General features: G+C 36.6%; 1 protein-coding gene across 5 annotated transcripts; it reads right to left on the reverse strand.

Annotated features, from left to right (window-relative positions):
- Nucleotides 1-705: 705 nt before the first annotated feature.
- LOC122087203 lies at nucleotides 706-20,291 on the reverse strand. 5 transcript variants are annotated; one of them, XM_042656248.1, is made up of 9 exons: nucleotides 20,015-20,291; nucleotides 19,537-19,682; nucleotides 13,053-13,227; nucleotides 8,980-9,038; nucleotides 4,294-5,274; nucleotides 3,373-3,510; nucleotides 2,101-2,391; nucleotides 1,890-1,946; nucleotides 706-933 (listed from the first exon to the last, which is right to left on the reverse strand). In XM_042656248.1, the coding sequence occupies exons 2-9, from the start codon at nucleotides 19,660-19,662 to the stop codon at nucleotides 766-768; spliced, it is 1,995 nt and encodes a 664-aa protein (XP_042512182.1). In that variant the 5' UTR covers nucleotides 19,663-19,682; nucleotides 20,015-20,291; the 3' UTR covers nucleotides 706-765. The 5 variants fall into 5 exon arrangements, with proteins under 5 accessions (XP_042512182.1, XP_042512183.1, XP_042512184.1 ...); XM_042656249.1 differs by lacking the exon at nucleotides 20,015-20,291 and adding an exon at nucleotides 19,211-19,302 and having other exon boundaries at nucleotides 19,537-19,678; XM_042656250.1 differs by lacking the exon at nucleotides 20,015-20,291 and adding an exon at nucleotides 19,240-19,302 and having other exon boundaries at nucleotides 19,537-19,606.
- Between the last annotated feature and the right edge of the window lie 682 nt (nucleotides 20,292-20,973).

Genomic DNA, 20,973 nt, shown 5'->3' on the forward strand with positions numbered 1-20,973 from the left:
TCGAGACTTGTCCTAAGCCCAACCAAGGCCTAGTATAAGATTTCTAACCCTGAGGGTGTCTAGGGTTGAAAAACATTGACTTGGGTTAGTGTTAAGTCTGGCTTGAGATGAGACTAGACCCTCATTCTAATCGTGATTTATATTTTATCTATAATTTTGAATTGTCATCCTATCATTTTATTCAAAATAATGAAATGTGGGTCATTAATTCTTATGATAGTACATCTATTTTTGTGTTACACTTTATAATTTTAATTATGTGTCAATCAATTTATTTTTTTAAAAATCTGACCCAACTTGATCCTGCTTCCCAACTCAAACCCATGACCACTAGGTTGTAATAGAGCAACCTTACCATACCATCCCAAATACAAACTCAAGTAGCACCTATAAATTCCACTCACCAATTTACACCTAGATAACCAAACAGGACAAGGGACCGTTCATCAATCTTTCACTTCAATAAACTTAATCACCCCCAAGGCCCCAACATCTAGCTTCTTTTAAAATAATTCGCTTTCCAGGCAATTTAAAATCAGACTACAAAGAATGAGGCAGCCGATCCAGAGCTAGATATAATGCAATGGGAGCTTGAAAGGGAAGAGCCTTATTAACCATACCATCATAACCTTGACACTTCCTAGAACCAACCTGATGGAAACGTGAACAATTCAAATACTTGGAACGTCATGACAAGTACCCCAATTTTGAGAATACAAATCATAAATGGTTCTTTATTTCTAAAGTGTATTGTATCATATACAATTACAGGTACCCAGAACTAGTTTCATGTACATTTCTCACACCATGACTAACCCATTTGTTTGAGCTCAAATCTGGTGCAGTTTGTGCGTGCATCTCTGCAAGCTCTCTTACACGTAAAAGAATATGTGCTGGTATCGGCATTGAGGCATGCTTACGAGAGCTTTTCATCTGCACATTAGACCCACAGAAGAATACAAAATTAGTAAACAACCACTATAGAGAACAGTATTAACTTGCTGAATATGGTAGCAGATAAATCCACAGAAAACAAATCAACCGATGCTTACAGAGACCAAGTAGATTAGAATTTAACAAAAAAATTCAAAAACTTGTAGTTCAAGTTTCTACACTAAATCAAATTCCTTGTGCATTATTTTGGGGAAGGGGTACTAAATTCCTTTAGCCTGTTAAAGCTTAGAAATATAACAAGATCTTAGCATGTATTAACGAGACTTCAAATTTTCCTATTCCAAGGAACAGCACAAAAGCACAAACACAGAATTCAAAAAAGGATCCCAAAATGGGTCACCTGGACCTCATCAACGACCACACTCATTCCCCCACCACCATGCAGATGGATTAGGTGTCATACAAGCCCTGGGCTGGGCAAATGTTAAACTCTCCAGTCCATATTACTGATATGTCACCTTGCATTAGATACCCCTTTACACCAAAAAAAAAATCAAAACGCATTTCAAATTTACATAGAAAAAAATAAAATATGGCATCTGGTGTTACAATAAACTTGCAAATGGATCTGCTTATCATTAAGAGAGGCATTTTTTCCAGACCTATGAAGCATTGTTCTTTTTCTTCCAATAGTTCACAAAATAAATAGTTTTAGCACCAAAAGGAAGATTTCACTTGGGTGTTATTCTCCAACTTCCAGTAAAAAAGGTCCAGTAATCTCTCCAGTCGGAATTGATTCTTTTCGTCTGAATATATTGTCATGTCTGTGCATAACATACACAACAATCTTCTTCATGCAACAGAATTCAAGATTGCAGTTTACAACCAGATCAGGGGGTAAATTTCTCTTCACTGGATTTGCCAGGACTGTGCTATGTACTTCCCAACTCAAGGTAGAAAAGAAACAGCAGAGAGAGAGAGAGGTTAGTCCTTACCCCTTTGTCCCCAGCTGACTCTGCAAAACTAGCTCTCAGAAGGTTCCTCCACTTATCCTATAACAGAAGACCCACTCTCAGTACTTGCTTTATAATCTACTCAAAGGCAACTGGACATAAAACAATGATGGCCTCTCCCTTGGAGTATGACTGCCATTCTGCAATCCAAGTTCAATCTGCAATCTAAGTCAAACAAGTTCGGTATTCATACCTTCAGATCAACAGAAGTGCGGTAAGTCTGGGATGCAAAGGCAAGCCGTTTGATTTCTGACCACCTTCCAGCTCCATACCTGGATACCCCCTCTACCAACTTCATAACTTCGCAGAGAGTCCATGCGCGATGATGCTTTCTTCTGGTTCCACCTTTAGTAGTTGGAACCGTAGCTATATTATCATCTGAATTACCTCCACATGAATCTAGGTTTTCCTGCTCCACATCTCTCTGCTGCTCTACTGTGCTAGTTACCAGAGGCCTCATTTCATTCTCTGTTTCAACAACAAACTGGCAGCAAAGAGCTAATAATTAGCAATTCACAACACAACACAATCTACTGTCGCATGCAATATCAAGGCTAAGGTTCAAATCATAACAAGAAGGGAATCCAAGTCAGGGAATATGGGACAGGACAGGAAAGAAGACAAAGTCCAATAAAAACCCAAGGAACCGGACAAACCAGGCCATCATAGACCAAACATCTTGTTCCAACCTTGATAGCTCAATTTTCTATTTTATTATTTCTGGGAGGGGTTCACACTGGTAGCGATTCAAAGTGAGCTAAACCCAGACCATAAGACTCACGATCAGATCCAGTCCATGGGAATGTTACTATAGTACTGCAGCAAAAAATTTGTCTGAATGGGCTGGCAAGGCCCACATCCATCATTCCCTTCTTTTTTTTTCTTTTTTTTCGGTTGGATATCCATCATTCCCATTGTCAGGTAGGCATATGAAAAAACATTTGATGGTCCCACAGGGCCAAAGTGACCATATTGGATGATGGTGCCCATTATTTCTATAATCTTTCCAGGAGAAGAGGAATATGAATCGTGACATAACAATGAAGTGTGATCCTCAAGGCCAATGTAACTCCAAATGGTCCCCAACCAACATTACATGTACACCATGCTTTAGCCGGTATCAGAACAAACAAGAGACACAACTGATTAGATCAGCAAAAGCTGATCCTCCGAAGGGCCAAGTGTTTTACATAATTGAATACTAACTGGTGACTGGCTAAATCACTTGACAAGAAACTAGGAGGAGCTCCATAATTAAAATGATGAAATAGCAAGGAGATGGAGACCTAACAAAGTATCTGCTCCTTCCAGAAAAAGAAACAGCAGCCTGAAATTACAGTTTTTGTGGTACTTTAGCTGGCCAGCTTCATTTTCCTCAAACATTTTCGACCAGTGAGTCAACCCTTACAAATGATATGAAATGAAAACAAGATTGTTCAATGGAAAAATTATTAATTAAGCTTACTGGCTGCTGAATTTGTTTAAGATTAGAACCACTTCTCCAGATTCTGTTTGCACTATCATTATCTGGCCAAGACACGCGAACACCGAGGGCCTTCTTCACAAGTTTGGCTGCTACCCCAATGCCACTAGGATGGAATTTCTGCCAATTGCAATAGAGATTACCCAATTTCAATTTGGACCAGAAAATAATGAAAATTTTTGTTATAAGAAGAAATTAAAAATAAACATAATAAAATAATCCACAAGCCCAGAATAAGGTCATATAGATTGCATACATAAAATGATACCAATTCACAGCATAATCTTAGAGAATAACTACAGGAAGATGGAAAACATGATAGTGTATGTAAGAAATAAATAAAAGATGTTCATATTGTATGATGTAAGAAATAAATAAAAGATGTTCATATTCTATTTTCCTAGTCCATATTTTAAGAAACCAGACAACATGAGTACAAGAAATTGATGCTTCTATGAATCTGAGCATACGAGTGCATTTGCACATGCATTCACGAGTGGGGTTAATGAGAAAGCCTGCAAGAGTTCTGTGTTCCCACATCCATGTCTACCCCGTGGGGGGAGAGGGGGTTTAGAAAGAGCTGTTCTGTAACCGTTAGCTTTGACACTAAGCTTTATCGCCACCCCCATCTACGGTGGTCCTTTTTCCTTTCCTCTGCCACTGGAATGGGGGTAGAAGACAAAAAGTCATCCATTCCAACAGAAACCAAACCTTTTCAAACCCCCCAGAGCGAGATTCTTGGCAAGCAGTATGCAGGAACTAAGTTACAAGTATACAATGCCTAAAATCCATACTTTATCCTGTTGGTGGGAGGACAATAAAGTAGGAAAGATAATAATAAGAAGGTGCAAAAAATAAATGGTTTCGAATAACATATCAGCTAAGGGAATATTATTCACATACCATAAGGGCCATGAAGTTTTTCCTTGGACGCCCCCTTCGAACCCTAGAAACATAGGGTACCTGAACACCAGATCCTCCAAGAGAGTCCTCCCTAGTGACAAAAGTTGTCCTCTTGGAATGAGCATTGCAAGCATGACTGACATGAGAAATTGGATAGGTTTCACCATGTCCACATCTTTTAACAGAAGAAACCAATCTCCCAGTACATTCCCTGGACTCAACTTCTGAAAGCTCTTCAATGTATCGCCTAGTGGGCTTTCGGACTCTCTTGACTGCTTCCTGTTCTATTTGGTTATCTTCTACTTTACAATTATATTCAACTTCTGGTTTCCTGAATCTCTTGCCAGAGACGAGATTCCTGTCTTCCATTTGGTTAGTTGGACTGCTTGGTGACTCTTTAGAGTTATCTTTTACTAAATTTTGACCCATGCTCACAGAACCATCTGCGTTCCTTCCTCTTTCTTCAACTTTCCCGACCAAGGTCTTATCTCTAATTATAAAAGTTGTGGTTGAAACATCACAAGAATTTGTTAATCCCATAGCAATCCGCCTCTTAAGCCACATCTTGTCTTTAACAGAAGTTTCTCTCCCAAATGTAGCTTTGAAAGTCTCATGAAGTTCTCTAGTTGTGAGATTGTCCAAGCATATTTCTCCCTTTAATCTAGAAAAATCAGGCTTCAAACCAGTGGAGACTGCAGAAGCTGAAGATCCAGTATTTATTGGACCATCTGCAAGTTTGGAGCATGTTTCCACGCTTCCTGATTCATTAGCATCACTGTTATTTAATCGGGCTGGGGGTAAAGGCAAAGGTTCCAGCAATGTGTTTTCAGATACAATTTTATCATCACTAGTTGGCAACTTCTCATTCTGATCAGAACACTTGCCATCTAGATTCATGTAATCAGAAGAACAGTCAGCAGATTCACATGATAAACGGAGCCTCTCTTCCTGTTTAACCTTTCGCAACATCCCACCAATATACTGCAAGGGAGTAGAAAAATCACCAGGATTCAGAAGAGTTCAGAGCAACATATATTTGGAAAGAGATATGCACGATCTTCAGAAAAAAAATTGAGGACAGGTCGCACAAAAACAAGACTAGATAAGCAGGAGCACAATAAATCATAAAGAATATCTAATCAGATAAGTTAGGATAAGAACCAAATCAAAGAATATTTAGCAGGCTCATTGATAAACTACCATCAATTAGGAAAAACTGCAACTGCTCAGATTTGACAAGCACAACACGCTCCTTCTGTTTCTTCTGCAGATCAATTGGGTGATATGTTTTCCAAGCCTCTGTTTAGTCCTGCTTTCCAGAAGGGCATTTTCAAGCTAGGCATGGTTGATCTATATGCTCCAGCTTGAGGGAGAGTGCTAAGATATTTATATGGTATCGTTGGGTATTATTGTCAGTCTCTGCAGTAATCAGTTTTAGCTGTTTATAGTTGTTATAATATAATCAGAAGACTACTACCACATGGACTGAAGAGTCTTCTAGTCCTTGCAGTACTGTAATTGTTTTACTTGTATAAAGTGTGGGGAGATGACTGCCAAGATTTTTACTTTTATTCCAACTACCTCAATTCCTCTTCTTCTCAAGTTGTAAGTTTGGGTTCCTTGTTTCTGATATTATTTCAAATACAATTTTGATCAATGCATTAGAAGAAAACTATGCAGAATAATCCAGAAAGCTGTATGTCATTAACACTTTTATAATGCTTTCCAGCTTGGCAAGGAGCATTTGCATAACATCCAAGATATCAATAATGTCACCTTCTTCTTTTCCCCCCATTCATATCCTTTGCATTCACACACACGCATATGCTCTTTGTTCATTGGGTTGGTGAAACAGTGGGGAGTGGGCATGGTAAGAAAGTATAGATTGCACAGATTGAATGGCTCAAAGGTTGGATTTTTTTTTTACATCTCTTCCCTACATCACAAGTCACAACAATGAATGTGCTGAATCACTTTCCAGAAATGTTTCATTGCACATATCTAACTTCATTTTTAATTATTTTATTACTAAAATCTCTTTACCCAAAAAGGTAATAAGAAATAAACCAATCAATAGAATAGGCATGAATGGTAACTGCTTGATTCTTCAACTGTGTAGACAGAAGAAGTTAAAAAGGTGGAAGCAAAGTAAAGGAGGAGCAAATAATATAAAAGTTTACATATTAGCAAAATTCCCAATGGGAACCTTCACTTCAACTTTCACGTCATGAGATGTGATCAACTGAAAACCATATGACTGCAATGCCCTTTTCGAATTGTTGTACTATCTGAACACAACACTAAATTCTTGATCAAAAAGGAAAATTGCCTCTGTAATCACCACAGAGGTATCACTATTACGTGCCCAATGGACCAACTCTAAGCGTACAATCGCTACTTGCACAATTCAGTTAAATAGAAAATTAGGTCTAGAAAATAGAAAGAAATACAATAACAGAAAATAACTAACCCTTTGTTGAAAATTCTTAGTAGAAACTTTTGACCAAATACTTTCAAGGGGCCATGATTTTATAATTCCACTGATGACTTTGGCCATATTAAACAAAAAATAAAAAGAAATGTTGGTCTCACCACTGGTAAAAAGAAGTTGTAACCACAATTTTCAAGGCATTGCCTAAGAGCCACCTTGGCATCCAGGTTTTTTTTTTTAGCGACTATCATAGTGGTATGACTATCATAATGGTATCGAACCTGGATTTGAAGCCTAGGCTCGAAATGGTATCAAACCGGGATTTGGCACTTATTCATGCCAAATATCGTTTAAGTAAATGATTACTTAAGATATTATTCATAAATAAGCAAACACCCCCTCAAATGAATCTAATAAAAATAGTTAAAAATTCAAACTCCAAAAGGATAACAAGTCAATTCCCCAGTTCAAGAACAAAAACTGAATTTTTTGTTGCAAGGGAAATTTCCAACCTTCAAAAGCTAGGGTTTTTCTCAAATATAAAAATTTCATAAACCTTATTGTGATAGAACATCACTAAAACCAAAAGAGCAGTAAAATATTTTATTTTTTTATATCTGAAAATTTATTTCCATTCAGGGAGATTTTAATCAACATTCACGCACACCAAATAAGGTTTGATCAAAGCATAACTCCTTAAATATAAATCAGATTTAAGCAATCTTAGATTTATTGGAAAGTTAATTGTGTGCTCGACCTAATACAAAAAGTTTTGTGTAAAAATAAAACCATTTGACCAGTCAAACTTACTAGAGAACAAGAACATTTCTCTAAATATAAATTTTTAATGACTTGAAGTGGCTTAATGTTAATTTTTTTATGATATAAGGTATATGTAGCATACTAAATAATGTTAAAAAAGAGAGGAACTAAAAAATAATACTCGTGCGCCTTGGCCACCTAAGCACTTAGGCACCCTCCACCGCCTTGGGTCGCCTTGACAACTATGGTTGTAACCTTACCTTTTTATCCATTTAGCATAATACACTTCTTTTTTCAATAAGGGTAAATCCTATCATTTCACATGAATAATGACGACTCTTGAAAATGACATAATGATATATCATTTATTTTAAAATCCTATTATATCATTGACTTAAATAATTTTCGGGAATAAGATAAGGAGCATTTAAAAGAAGGCTAAAACTTCTCACTATCACCACTTTGATGACAAAAAGGTGCACCCCGGAAAAAAAAAATTGAATTAGAGCATAAAATAAAAGGATGTAAGCAAGGATTAAAGTATCGGTATCGGTCGCCGTATCGGTCGGCCAAAATTAAGATACGTATCGGAGGGTATCGTATCGTATCGTATCGGAGATACACTAAGATACGCTAAAGATACACACATAAATGGATAGAAAACATTTTTGTATCGGAGGGTATCGTATCGTATCGTATCGGAGATACACTAAGATACGCTAAAGATACACACATAAATGGATAGAAAACATTTTTTTAAACACTTTTGCATAAAGAATTTGTTAAAAAAAGCTATTGATAACATGTATTATGCATAAACACTAAATTGAGGGTATCATACTAAGAATTCAAGGTTTGTAGTTGTCCCATAAATGTAAAATCCTTGTTCCCAACCTTGATTTCCACTTTAGTTAGAGAGAAATATGACTGACAGCAACTTTGGAACAAAAACCATTCAAAAAATCGTTTTTTTCTGAAAAATTACCCATATTGGCCATTATATGACCGTAGCGCCGATACGTATCGATACTCACCGATACGTATCGATATATATATCGATACTCACCGATACGTACCGATCGATACATACCGATACTCACCGATACGTACCAATACAACCAAAATGTACATTTTACCTCAATTTTATATTTTTCATAGAGTCGTATCGAGGCATATCGTATCTTATCGATGTGTATTAGTGGTGTATTGATGCATATCGGTATGTATTGTAGGATATATATCGATACGAAATGATTTAAAAAATTCAATGTATTGAATCGGTGTGTATCGTATCGGCCGACTAAATTTAAGATACGTATCGGAGGGTATCGTATCGGTATCGGAGATACTTAAAACCAGGATGTAAGAAAAATATCTCTAGCATAGGAATACGGAAGCAAAGACAATATAAGTAAAAAAGAACAGAATGAAAGAAGGGGGGGGGGGGAATGAATTTGAAATGGAGAAAAAACCAATGAAATTAGATAACAAACCTCTAGCCGAGCATCCAGATTTTCCGCATTGATTTCTTTCTTCGCAGATTGTGCAAAACCTGCCATGGCCTTCTCATATGTGAATGCTTAAATAGATCCAAAGTGACATTGCAAATAAAAGCAGTACATAAAGCAATTTGCAGCTGAGCAAGCCAAACTAATCTAAGTTCAAGATTCCACTACCACCTTAAACAGCATCAGGCCTTTCCAAGTTCTAGTATATTTGAATATTGAAATATCAGTTACAAAAAATGCAATCCTAAAACAATGTGTACGACCAGACTGCCACGTATAGAAAAACAGAATGCTGCTTCAGGTAATTGAATACATCATCACTTCTTTTAGGTGAAGTTACCAAATCAATCTCATTTTGTGGCCTCCCTAATGTAGCACTTATTTAAAGGAATCAAACAGTACCGAACAGGATCGAAAACAGAGAATAAGATTCCAGATTATGGAGGAATTCTGATAACTCTACGGAAGGGGTAAAACAGTAATTTAATCACAGAAATTAGATTCAGAAAGGGAAGCTAGATCACTGATTTCAGATGTAAATTAATCCAATATCAGTAGCCTAAATAGCTAATGAAAACAGATTCAATTTCAGATGTGGGATGACCTAAACAGCAGCTCTAATGGAGGTACGGATAGAATTGGAAAACAGAACTATCTTCAGATCTAACAGTCAGAATTGTCTCAGATTTGAATCAGATCATATTTTGATGAATCGGAAGGTCTGGTCTAAAGTTTGATCCGGTCGGAAGGCTAAATTGCTTAATCCGAAAAAACACCTCGTATCAAACCTTCTAGAAACTAGTGTTCTAGTTGGATAAATTAAGATGAGAAGAATGGGGGTAGGAGAATGGCTATTTCAGCCTGGGTCATAGTTATTAAGGCATTGCTAAGGCGACATCTAGGCGTTAAGGCAGTATGGGTAAGCTAAGGTAGTCATGAGCTTTATGGGTTTCACGTAAGGCAGTCGCCTTAGCAACGCCTTATGACGCCTTTTATATTTTTTGGCTGTTTTCTTTTTTAATATATTACCACAAATTCCACTTCTTTTGTTGTGATTGGGAGGTCTGTGGGAATTCTGTACACCTGAGAACTATGGGATCAAGTCAAAAACCACACTTTGGTTGAACAAATCACAAATTGCAAAATCTTTATGTTGTTTCTCCTTCGTTTGGGAGAACCAGGGTACTGGTGTTTCTTCCTCCATTGATTCTAGCTCCGTTGATTATTCCTCTAGCAAGTCTTCCTCAGGCCATTCCCGCTCCAGCAATGTACTATTTTTTTCAATTCTATATTACCGAACATACCATATCTCTTTCTCTTCTGTTTTTTCTTCTTCTTTTTTCAGTTCTATGTTACCGAACAGGGGCCATCTCTCTTTCTTTTCTTCCTTTTTTTTTCTTTTTTCAGTTACCAAACGGAGATCTCTTTCTCTTCTGTTTTCTTATTTTTTTTTTTTTTTTTTTATTTCTTTGTCACCGAACAGAGCCTTAACTCTTTCTCTTTTGTTTAGTTTATTATCATCTGCAACTTTGTCAATGAAGGCAGAGACGGTGGTGGGGAAGTTAGCAACAGTGGTGAAGTTTCTTCAATGAGATTGAAACCTGTAAGTCTCTTTTATTATTCAAATTTGCATTTCTCTTCTCTATTCTCATGTACTTCTGGTGGCTGTTTTTCATGCAAATGGAAATTTGGCCAAAAAATGTTGTTCTTTTTTCCCTTCTAATTTCCATAGAGGTAAGTATATAATAATTTTGTTTTCACCCCACCTCCAAAAAAAAAAAAAAAAAAAAAAATTTAATAATAATAATAACTTTGCTTCATAATTATATTATATGCTGTGATGAAGATGTACTTGGTTAGTATATTCACTTTTTTGATTTGTTTTTCAGATGAATATCTTGCATTGGTATGAATCTTTAATCTTTTTTTAGCATATAAGTAGAATCATATAATTTTTTATATGCTAGTTGGACCAAATAAAATGGTTACATAAAAAAACAACACTAGAACGCTATCTTCGATAAGGCGACGCCTTATGACCGCCCTATCCCCAAAGTGCCTCGGAAGACCCTCAAACGCCTCAGTCACCTTTCCGCCTTAATAACTATGGCCTGAGTCTCTCACCCTCAGCTCCCACAGCTGATGAACACAACCTATCTCAAGCAAATATTTGCAAACAGCAAGAGAAAATTTCATTCGATAATAGTCGTCTTGAGTTACAGCAATGCCTCTTTTTATAAAAGAGGTTAATGACTCCAAAACATAATAGGACTCAAATAAACCTCCTTGGCTTAGGACATTAACTTTGTTCACCAACTGAAAAAAGACATAATTGAACTCTTATTAGGATTCCTAAAAGACAACGTAAGACTCCAACACGGAGTTGACTTAAATAAAGCAACAAATCATATCAAGACTAGAACTCTTAACTAAATTAATTAAGTAAATCTTGTTTTCCTACTTTCTACCCAAGGCTTATTTCAAGTGACTTATCTGTATCACTCCCAATCGATCAAGAATGGGTTCAGAAATTAATCCAAGTTCCCCTCCCAACCCCCCTCCACAAAAAATAAATAAATAATCAAAATTTGCAGCCTCTTCCCTCTCTCACTACTAACATCATGCCCAATTTTTGTGACAAGTATTCCCACCATTCATAAGCTACCATGTCAAAAGAACCTTTTTTTTCTTCTCTCCTTACCATCCTTCCAACTGTGCCTCCATCAGCAAACAGCATGCTGGCACACACAGAAAACAGAATCCAGAATGCCCTGCCTTCTGTTTACATCAAGAATTATTACTTTACACTTGCTTTATTTTCTGTTTTAGAAACTCAGAAGTATAAGCATAATCTACACTTAACAAATTTATACTACTACGTCTGCATAACAGCGATGAACAACTGCAGAGTGCAGACACAGCCACCACACCATGGGGTATCACGTCAGCAATCAAAGAGCATCTATTTTAGGAAAATTATGATGGCCCCTAGCATATAGAAGATTTAAAAATCAAACAGAAATGAATTTAATCAACTACAAGGTGCTCCACTTACCGAGAGAGAGTTGAACTAAACTAAACTGCGTACAATCAACCCTCAATTGTTTTAGAAGTCAATTTTATCTAAGCTCTTTTTTGAAACTATTTAACACATTTTCTCCCAGTCTCAAGAAATCTCAAGAACAATGTCACATACTACAGAATGGGACACATGAAACATTGGATCTAACAGCCACGGGCTTCCAACATATTCAGTAATTATAGATTAGTGGGCATATGGCCCTACGGTCACCAGTCGAAATACTTTTGCATATTAGCATGCCATCCCATCTCCCAATCTCCTCCTCTCTTTTAAACAGATAGACAAATAACCGAAGAAAGTATGTGAAATAAAATATCCATAAGTCTATGAACAATTCACAAACGGAGAAAAATCCACAGCATGTAACTGAGACAAGCTAAAGCCATCACAAAATAAACCATACTTTAATCTTTAAAATTCCTCCAATACTGAAACCCCATTCACCAATCAAAAGGTCCAACATTTGAGTTCCAATAATAACTAGTGCAAAATCATCCCTGAAGACAATTTCATTCTTGGTGTGTGTGACCGATGTGTGCTGTATGGAGATAAAAAGAGAGATCTGTGTGTACCATTACAAATTCCATAGGTGGGGATAAGAAAGGGTAAGGTTAGGGACAAGTGAAGCAAAACTAACTCCCTTGTTCCCCCCCACCCTTTCAATTTTTACTAACAGTAAAGAGTAAACAAGGAGTTACTGTTAGTTTTGTCCCATAAAACCCGACAGAGATGGGCATTACTTTGCTGGTTTGCCCATCACAGGAAGCAAGAATCTAAGGATGAGAAGAATAAGGATTCCCACCCCCTCCCTGATTGGATGAGAATTCTTGACATATTGATTTAGGATTTTATTTTAGCCTGCAAAGCATCTCGACACATAAAGGTCCCCCTAAGCATCACAAAAGATACAAAGCCACAATATCTTCGGGAAAAAGTAGGTAGGAGACAGAATCACTTAAGGTAATAAAGTAAAGACCTTCCGAGTGCTCTAAAGTAGTTGCTACAGAGATAATTCCTCCATTATAAATAGGCTCTTCAGCTGGTCTAGTGTCTACAACTAAAGGCAAATCAGCTTTCTCATCTTCAAGCAAGTCCTCAACCTCCATGACTTCATCATCTGTAGCAGGCACTAATCTCCCATCAACTTCTACCTGAATAAGGAGAAGTCAATACATAAATTAGAAAATACAATCAAGCAGAAGTATCGAATTAAAAAGTAAGATGAAATAAAGAACAAAATAACGAATCAATTTCTTCAAACAGGTAGAAACCATAGTTCAAGGTTTCGACGAAATTTCATGAAATATTTTGGTTTAGACATATGTCAAAACAAAACCTTAAACGATATGCAAAGAATACAGAGTTTAAGTTGAAATTTCGTTGTTTCACAAAAATTTCAATGAATTGTATCATTTTGGTATCATTTCAACCAAAATGATACATTTCCTTAGTATAAACCCAAGCTTAAATGAAATGGGCCGAAATTCCGACCTATTTCATGAATTTCACTGGTTTTGATAGAATGGGTAGGGGAAACTTAGTTTTTTTGTGATTTTTTACCAAATCACTCCCATACAAGCGTGGAATGCATTGGAAGCGATGAAATCCATTTTGGGTACCTCCAGTATGGTAGATTCCATTTATAGGGCTGTTATAGAGGACTTCGAGAGTTTCTTCCGTCAAACTATGATATGGCCAGCATTTGTGACACAGTTGAAGGATAACTCGCTTCGGCAGCAGCAACAATATTCTAGTGGTTTTGATCCTACCCAGAACTCAATGTGGTACTAAGACTCTAGGATGGGCAAAGGGGTGATTTGCTTGTATTCTTGACTAATGACTCCTATATCTTTGACTTCTTGTGATATCGCATGTATAACATTTGACGATTATAAAATGGTTTCTAATTTTATGTATGTTCATTCTTAATACATAGTTCAGAAGTTTTAATTAAATTATGTGTGTTCTAATACTAAATGTTGTGTGGAATATGCCATACTAGAAAATGTATACAATAGTGTACACGGTATACTACCAACCTAGTCATTTGGCTATTTGGGCCTCAAAACCCACACACGAAAACAACCACCAAACCTTCCAAGTTTCGACTGAAATTTTGCAGTTTCAAAATATAACCAGGCTTGAAACCAGAACCTGGAACTATGGTAGAAACAGAGAACCTTTAGCCCACTGGCAGCACTGAATTACTAATGCACATGCATGCCCCCACCAACACACACTCGTATTGAAATATTAGAAAGATACAATACCAATCAGTGCCTCAAATGGAAAGCAAATTATTTTAAGGGAGAGGGATAGGCACACTGCCAGCAAGCAGCATGCTAGTGGTTGCTGTGTCTATTTCTCTCTTTCCCCCTTTGAAATGACCCTGCCCCTCTTTTATGATGCCCATCCCACGCCCTCATTGATGCCACCCACCAGCATGTGCACAGGTGGCGCATGCCCAGCCTTTTCCCTCATTTTAATTTGTTGTGCTTGTTCCATAACCAGGATAACTCTATTTATTGCCCCAAAAAACAAAACAACTATATATGTTACCCTTTGGAAAAGCTAAGTAGAGAATTGCAGGAAACAGGAAAATATAAAAACATATTAGTGACTCAATGACCACCACCAAAATTTGTTATTTGTCCACCATAGTTGTCAAGGCATTGCTTATGAAGGCAGCTTTACAAGGCAATGTGTGCATAAATTGAGCCATGAGGGCTCAGTGCAGTCTAGGCCTGGAAGAAGGCCGAGTTTGGGCTGGGCTCACAGTCACACAGGCCTAAAACGAATTTCTGTGTCGAAAGTCTGACCTAAGTACGAGTTAGGCCTGGGCTTGTAGTCATCCAGCTCAGGCCTGAATTGCAACACATGCAAACACACACAAAGCTGTTGAACAACACCTATATTGGAGTGGATGTACCACAAAAATCAACAGTAAATAGACTAGTTTCTCGAGATATAAATGGCCAGCACACCCCATATTGCATGCACCAAATATGCTAAAGCATGCTGGTTTAATCGAAGTAGTTGGATTCAATAACCCAACAAATTAACTACATAGTTCTTAATAATGATCTCTTCCCTGTATTATCATCATAACAATGATCTAAATGACAATTGCATGGACTGTATGCCAGCTTCAATCTTAAGCTTACAGGGTCAAAACAATCCAAAATTCCAAATATTTAGGGTGCACCTTGTTGTTACCAAGGTGGTGAACTTAGAAGTTAGAAGTTTTACCCTTCTTTTGATTGCACCTTGTGTTATTCCCAAAAGTTATTTAGGCTAAGTGTAAAAAAAGGTTTTCAAAATAAGTTAAAAGTGACTTATCATGATGTCATATTTCGAAAGTTGTCATTGTCCATGTGAAGTGACAAGATTTATCGCATGGAAAAAAGAAGTATGATATACTATAAAAGGGGAAAAAAAACTCAGGTTACAATTTCCTTTTGACAAACCTTGGTTACAACAAGATTTTCCCTTTAACTATCATGAGGAAGGCCATCTCAATTCAATAACACATGTTCACTTTCCTAGGACAGCCCAAGTTGGCTTGAGGCCCACAATATTCTAGCAGTTGCTCAGGCCTAAGATCTAGAATTTTCTGGGCCCACATCCAGCCCAACCCAAATGTAAGGAAAAAAAGATTGATCTGGGCACCTAGGCATATATAACCCTGGCCTTATTATCCCCAACACCAACCTAGAAGAACTTTTTAATGAAGCATGCAAAGCATAGTTTTTGGTTACACACCCACTTATTTAATTTTCCTAATTACAAAGCTCTTTTAAAGGATTTAAATGGTACAGTTCACAGCACAATATATATATATATATATATATAATCCTGTGTAGTTGTGTTTGAAATTGACTGTGATACACATGGACTAATATGTACAATCATAAACTACGTATCTAATACCCTTAGATTGCCTAGTCATTTGTATATTTTCACCAAAACAAAAATAATCATTTATACAGGAAGACTCCCCAAACTGATTGAAACAAGGACATTCGACTCCTTATTCTTTCTTTAGGATATTATGAATAGCAGAAAATACTAAGAAAAGAACAAGAAATACAAACGAGAGATTTTAGTCCTGATAAACCCCTACAACAATCCAATTTAAATCCTGTACCAAATAAACCAAGAAGAATGCCATGTGAAATCAGTCTAAAGGGAGTAATAGGGCCCTATGTTCACTGCCAATCTCAAGCCTCCTACCTCTGCAAGCACATTGACTAGAGAATTGTTAAAGGACAACCCTGGGACCTAAACAGTAGCATGTTTGAGACAATGGGCCAATTGATGGAGCCGCATTAGATTGGTTGGATTGATTAGATAAGACTTTGGAAACCAAAGACCAAAAAATCAAGTCCAAAAACCAACTGAGGGTGCCAGATTGGCTGGGGGAATTTCTAATTTGCTGAGGACAATATTCTAATTGTTTCCTTTATTAAATTAGTAGCTGTTAATAATGTCATGGGGGTTCAACTCTAGTCTATCGAAGGGTATGTTGTTAACTATTACTAGTTTCTAATCATAACATCGTGGGGGTTCAAGTCTAGTCTATTGCATGGTATGTTGTTAACTATTAGTAGTTTCTACTTTAGGACACATAAGAGTTATATTCTTTTGTTGTTTATATTTTCATGTTTTTGGAGTCCTATGAATAGATGTAACCCCATTATTTTGTGTAAGAGTTTGAGTGTGTGTGAATCACAATTCACTTTTCCCACCCTTGCAGCACCTTGCTGCCTCCTAACTTTTCTACTTCTTTCTCTCCTCTCCCATTGTTCTCCCACATTTTCTCTCTTCTTCTTTCCAGTCCATAAGTACTCTATTTCTTTCCTTGACTCTATTTATTTCCTCGTTTCTTCCCTCTCTCAACCATCACAAGCTACTGTTGGAACATATCTCAGGAATCCTTTATTTTACATCCGGGGACTGTTAGCAGCATAGTTAGCCATAAATTCTAATTGGCAATTACGGTTTCGGGTGCTGCATTACCTATCCAATCTAGTAGCAGGATGGCCCCCTTGTGTCACTAGTATCTGAAGTAAACCAAGCTTTAACTAGCAAAAATTCCCTATGACAAATGATCTAAGGCTTCAACTAAGGTAGCCACACAAAGGCCAAATAGAACAATTTTCACTTCAACCATCGTTGCCAATAGCAGTAGAAAATAGGGCAGACACCCTTGAACTGTCTCCCAATGCCCGCTCCCCAACTACTAGGCAATTTTGGATCCAAAAGACAACCATCAGAATAAAACTCAATGGCTATAACATCAGATGGGCAGCCAAAAGGCCCGAAACCTCAATCTATAATTTTTTGAAGAGAAATATATATATGGCCAATCTTGGATGATGGATCCTACAGTGATGCCACTAGGCCACTACAGATGTCTTCAAAGGATGCACAATAAGCTATCTGAACCATCACTGTTGTCGGAAACCTCTCTGATATATCATTAAGTGTCATAAAATATCATACAAATCCTCCTAAATACACCATAATCCAGCCAAAAGCACAAATGTTCAGCACTGCCAACTTCAAAGTAAGTAAAAGATCAATTGGGAAAACAAAATTTCAGTCTAAATTCTAAAAGTCCTAAAAAGATGAGTGCCATATCCCAAAAGTACAGATACATGCATAAATAAGAGAGCAACTGATTCCCCTTTTAAAAAAACAATGAGCATACATGAGGGGTGAGAGCCACAAAAGTTTTTGCTTCCCCTGATCATATCAAAAGTGTATGTATTTATGTGCTATCTCCCACCTAAAGGCTTTGGAAATTGAAGCAAAAGAGAACCAGTGTAGGATGCAATCACAGCATTGAAAAAAAAAGGGGGGGGGGGGTTTAGAAGAAAACTTGCAGTAATACAATGACCACTTGCACTTGATAATTGGCCAGGATATAAAATACAAGGCCTAATTGCGGGACTCCTTTGGGCAGGCTTTTGGGATTTTGTTGTCCACAGTTGGACAAAAAAATACAGATCCTATTGGAGGGCAATAATCCAGGAATCCGACCCCATTTAGGTGAAATTTTTCTGTTTTGTTGTGTTGTGTTCCTTCCCTTTTATTTATTCATTTCTTTTGCCGTCTTTCAACAGATCCATGTAGCCAACCTCATTTAGTTGGACAAGGCTGAGTTGTTGAAGTTGTTGTTGTTGTTTTCTGCAGTTGGACAACTGATGTCTTTCATTAACTACTCACTGATATAAGGTACCATGTGGGATCCAATTACAAGTAAATTGGCAATTTGATTTGAATAAATTCAATTAGATCCTAAATCTTATGTTTAACAAGTGAATTTCTTTTCTTATCAGGATTTAGTTTTGATTATTTGAGTTGGAAAAGACACAACAAAAGCATTTATCTGAAAAAGGAAAAAGAAATCTATTTAGTCAGAAGGCTCCTCATTGTCTTTATTAGCTTTCATAGATGATTATAGGTTCTCTAGATTCTGTGTAAAGGACGAAAAACATTCAGAAGAATAGCAGGTCGTTAGCTATGTTAGAATTAGTTCTGTGTTCTAGTTTTATCTGTCTCTTCTCATCTATAATCAATGAATTCAGAAGAATAGCAGATTATTATCGAAGGTTGCATGCATTTGTTACAGCCATTTTTTTTCTTCTAGCTATGTTTAATTAGTTTTGCGTTCTAGTTTTATTTTATTTCTTCTCAGCTATAATCAATGGATTCTGATTGACTGTACACCTAAAACTGAATATTCTCAAATCCGTAATCTATTCTTGTAATGGTCAACACATCTTCTTTAGGATTTTCTTGAAGGATTTTGTCAAATTATTTTTGACAAATTACTGCACTAACTCTAAAGACTACTTTTTTCAAATCTCAGTAGTGAAGTATTCAAGAACTGTGTTCACTACTACAGAATCCAATAATTGGAGCCTGTTAGCACCACTCAAACCTATATTTCACTAGATTTCAGTTAACTCAAAATTAAACTTCTACTCCAAGAATCCAAGGCTCCAGTTGATCCAAAGGGAGGATATTTTAAGGCAATCGTCTTAAAAGAAAAAATATAAATTGTATAGGCCTAAAGAACGAGAAACTGTTTTAGTAATATAAAACACAAAATCTTGGGAGAACAACTTTTAATTTATTTTTCTGAATGTCTTCACCAAAAATTGTGGTGGTATCTTGGCCAATGATACAATTGCCACCCATATATGCTGCCTTCACACCTACAATCAGAAAGACAAGATTTCTATAAACAGAAGTTGATTTTCCAGGAATTTTTTTCCGTTCAAAAAAAAAATTTAACAACATTTACAGTATAGATACCTTTCTACTTCTTTTTCATAGAACAAAATTTTATTATTTGGGGGTTGGGGATGGGAAGAAACTACAAATTTCATGTATGATACCAAACAGAAAAAAATTAAAGAAGAAGAAGAAGAAATGTAATTAATGGTTACCCTAACGAGTTTGTAAACAACAGGGTCAGCTATTTGGTTCCGTGAAGATGGAGAGCTAGTATTTCCACCGGAACTCTCTTCAACCCAGTGTTCATTTTTTTCCTCTACTGCAAATGTTGCTTCCATGTAGAATCCACCACAAGCAACTGAAATGCATTTATAAAATCAATAAAATAATAATAACAAAAAAAAAAAAAAAAATTAGTTCAACAGGTAGTCAGTCAGTCATACCGTACTAAAATCAATACAAAGAACTCTGAAAAATTAAAAAACCTCAAAACTTCCAACATGCATGCATTCACCATTAAAAAAAAAATCCCTAATTTCCTACTCCTAAACATAATCATTCGAAATCCTTTCAAGTTTCACTTCGAAAATTCAAGAAAGCATGAATCACAAAAGCAAGTTCCAATCAAAGTAACAGTGACATAATAGAAATTAAAATAAAATATGAAATTAAGGATTTGTTTGAACTCACCATAGGACTGTAAGTTCAGAAAATGCAATAAAAACCAACTTTTAACGATTGAATTCAACTCGAAGACGAGAGGAAGCAAATGAACGGTCTGGAAACCAAGATTGAAAGCCTTGGACTTTCAAAAACCATATTCCAACGGTTTCTGGATGGAATTTAACCGCGAACGATTAAAGAACTGCTCTTGGTGGAGAAAAAGAAATGAAAATCAACTTTTCAGTTTTTGCTGGTCCAGTCCTCCCTTCCCTGACCCGTTTCTTAATTCTACTATGCTTCTTCGCTTACTAAAATTAAAGCCCCGGACTCGAAATATTTGATGAACTGGATTTGAAATCTAAATAAAGTTTTGGACCAACACGCGTAGTTTTCCGCTACCGTGGCTTTAGTTGACAGTGGTGGGGACGAGGACGACTAGTGGTGCGCTAGCAACAGAATCTCTACTTTTTGTTGGACGAAACTAACCCTGTAAGAACTTAAAATTTAAGGGGTGTCAAACCAAGGGTGTTAATCAGTTAGGTTTCAGTTTAAATGGTTCGATTCAATTCGATTCGATTCAGTTTGATTTACATATATTTTGGTTGAAACTAAAATTGCACCATTTACTAAGGTTGTGTTTGATAACGTCATTTTTGGAACACGTTTCGTGTCAAAAACGAAAATTTCAGTTTCTATGTCAAAACACCGTTTTTAAACGAAAAAATGGTGTTTTGTGAATCTGTTTCTTGAACGGTTTCAAAACGTGGGTCTTCTCTCCCCTCTGTGCGAAAAATTGTGAAAAATGAAGAGCTAGGGCGAAAGACAAGTTTATCAGGAACTATTTCCCTAAAATTCCCCAAATAATTCATTTTTTTTTTATTTTGAACGAAACTGGGAAGACGGAACAGCTATTTTTCGTTCTGTCAACTCTAGTTTCCACCGTTCTTTTTTTCACTTTTTGTTCCCAAAAAATGAAAACTCATCTA

The sequence above is a fragment of the Macadamia integrifolia genome, chromosome 8 (assembly GCF_013358625.1).
Source record: "Macadamia integrifolia cultivar HAES 741 chromosome 8, SCU_Mint_v3, whole genome shotgun sequence".
Classification (NCBI taxonomy): domain Eukaryota; kingdom Viridiplantae; phylum Streptophyta; class Magnoliopsida; order Proteales; family Proteaceae; genus Macadamia; species Macadamia integrifolia.

Coding starts and splice junctions, on each gene's coding strand:
- LOC122087203 (XM_042656248.1), bottom strand. CDS start 19,662: ATGGAAGCAACATTTGCAGTAGAGGAAAAAAATGAACACTGGGTTGAA. Junction 2,392..3,372: donor TTAAACAAATTCAGCAGCCA/GTAAGCTTAATT, acceptor CTTTGCTGCCAG/TTTGTTGTTGAAACAGAGAA. Junction 1,947..2,100: donor GCACTTCTGTTGATCTGAAG/GTATGAATACCG, acceptor CTTCTGTTATAG/GATAAGTGGAGGAACCTTCT.